We start from the raw sequence: 2,037 nt of genomic DNA, 5'->3' as shown, positions 1-2,037 counted from the left end.
CACAGCACGCTCCTTTCCACCCCCTTTTCCTTCACAAGGCGCTAGAGGTATTTTTTGCTCCCTCTTCTTTTTCCTCCTGTTCCCCCCCAATCCTTCTGCCCCCACTCCCCACGGCTCCCCACGGTTTCTCTCTGCCAGGTGAGAGGGAGCCATGCCCTACCTGTACCGGGACTCGAAGCCAAGGCCGCCCAGCGTGCCCGGGGCCGCGCGCACCACCCACAGCTCGGGGAAGGCCTACGAGGAGCTGAAGCAGGAGTGCCTGCGCGGGGGGGTCCTCTTTGAGGACCCCGACTTCCCCGCCTGCAACTCCTCTCTCTTCTTCAGTGAAAAGCCACCTATTCCCTTCATCTGGAAGAGGCCCGGGGTGAGTCTGTCGTCGTGTTCTCTCTTTTCATCCCGCCAAAAGTCAAGATGCCGCTGTGCTTTGGGATCGCACCCAATGCGTGGTGTGTTCAGGGAGACGTGGGGATGAAGTGCGAGGGGGAACCCTTCCCACCTCAGGCGTGGGGTCGGGATGTCACCCACAAAGAGCTCAAGCTGTGGGGCGAGAGGGCTGGAAGGCTTCACCCTATTTTTCAGATGTAGCTCGTTGTATAGCCACACTTTATGCATGTGTATTTATGTACACGTATAAACAACTTGTCATCAGCCTTCTCTCTTACATTACTGCCAAACAAAAGCAATGTTACTATGAAAATAAGAGGACATGCAAGGAGTTAAGGATAAAATACATTATGATGATGTTCTAACGATGTAAAAATAAAGTGTTGTTAATGTAGGAAATTCATAGTTAAGGTTAAACTTAAAAAATTCAAACCTTTTAACTTTTAGAGTATGAGACTAAAAAATTCAAACCTTTTAACTTTTAGAGTATGAGACTCACACTTGCTTGCTTCCGTCATGAAACACTTGAGAGATTACGAACACATGCCATGGTTACTGAGCCATTCAGCAGTAGCCAAGGACTTGATGAGTATCTCTTAATGCATCTTGTATCACAATCGTTAATAGCACAGCGAGAGCCTGAAGCTTCACAAGTCACGTGCTCTCAGATCACAAACCCAACATTACTCCAGGTTCCTTCTCCCCACTTAACTCTGTAACTAATCGCCACAGAAAATGTGTGGCTACGTTTCATTTCTTTGCTAATTACTGATGCTTATTCTCTTTTTCTTCATAGTCTGAAAGCTTCTCCCTTAGTAGAAAACTTCCCTTTGGCAACACTGATACCAAGAGAGAAAAAGAGCAAAATAAGCTTAAAGAAGGGTTTAAATTTTGGCTTAACTTAATCCACAGCGATAGGCATTCAAATGCTTCAGCATCTGATAGTTCACATGCTGCCATTCCAGAGCAGAATTAAAGCTATTGCTCCTGGACATGTTGCAGCTATGAAAAAAACACAAGGTCCTTCCATGTGGTAAGTGCAGCCCCCGCCGGCACTGCTGCCTGCCTTGCCTACCTGTGCCCCAAAAGCCAGGTGGGCTGTGGGGCTGCCCCCCAGAACAGGACGGGGCTGTGGGGCTGAGAGGCTTGTGGTGTGCTGACTCTGGAGCGCTGGGGGAGCATCAAAAATGCAAGTGCCTGCGACAGTGAATCAGAAAGAACCGTTTTCCTTTGGCCAGCCATTAAATACTAGTTTGTCGTCTTTTTTTTCTTTTTTCTCCTGTTTGAGGCTTCACAGGAGTTAAATTTTAGTTAAATTTTGCTGTAAAATGTGACCAGGAGCAACTGAGAGCTTGTGTGGTAACCAGGGACAGTGGAGAGCGGTCTGTCAGTTGTGGTTGTCGCAGTCTTCTTCAGGATCTTTGTACACTGAACTGGTAACATTCCCAGGACTAACAAGTTACCTGAAACAGGACCTGCCTTTACACTCTAATGCCTGCCATGCAAAAAGGTGAACTTTTGTGAGCTGCACGGTGAGAAATAAGGCTGAGGGGAGGCTGAGAGGATGTGCAAGGACAGGGTTTTAGTTATGCTCTTCTCTGGCTCCTCAGCATTTAAGCTAGATCAGTTTCATCTCTATTATAGAATCGTTAT

The 2,037-nt window shown here is 47.4% G+C and overlaps 1 protein-coding gene across 2 annotated transcripts in view; it reads left to right on the top strand.

The window, feature by feature from the left end:
* The first annotated feature begins 150 nt into the window (after nucleotides 1–150).
* The window catches only part of CAPN9 (calpain 9), a 28,892-nt gene continuing 27,005 nt past the window's right edge, over nucleotides 151–2,037 (top strand). For both annotated transcript variants that reach the window (XM_009700280.1, XM_009700279.1), the window contains exon 1: nucleotides 151–364. In XM_009700280.1, coding sequence (XP_009698582.1) covers nucleotides 152–364 — 213 coding nt within the window. In that variant the 5' untranslated portion in view covers nucleotide 151. The remainder of the gene's footprint in view (nucleotides 365–2,037) is intronic.

This window comes from Cariama cristata, unplaced genomic scaffold (assembly GCF_000690535.1).
Source record: "Cariama cristata isolate BGI_N322 unplaced genomic scaffold, ASM69053v1 scaffold2815, whole genome shotgun sequence".
Lineage (NCBI taxonomy): Eukaryota > Metazoa > Chordata > Aves > Cariamiformes > Cariamidae > Cariama > Cariama cristata.
This window is presented reverse-complemented; position numbering and strand designations above follow the sequence as displayed.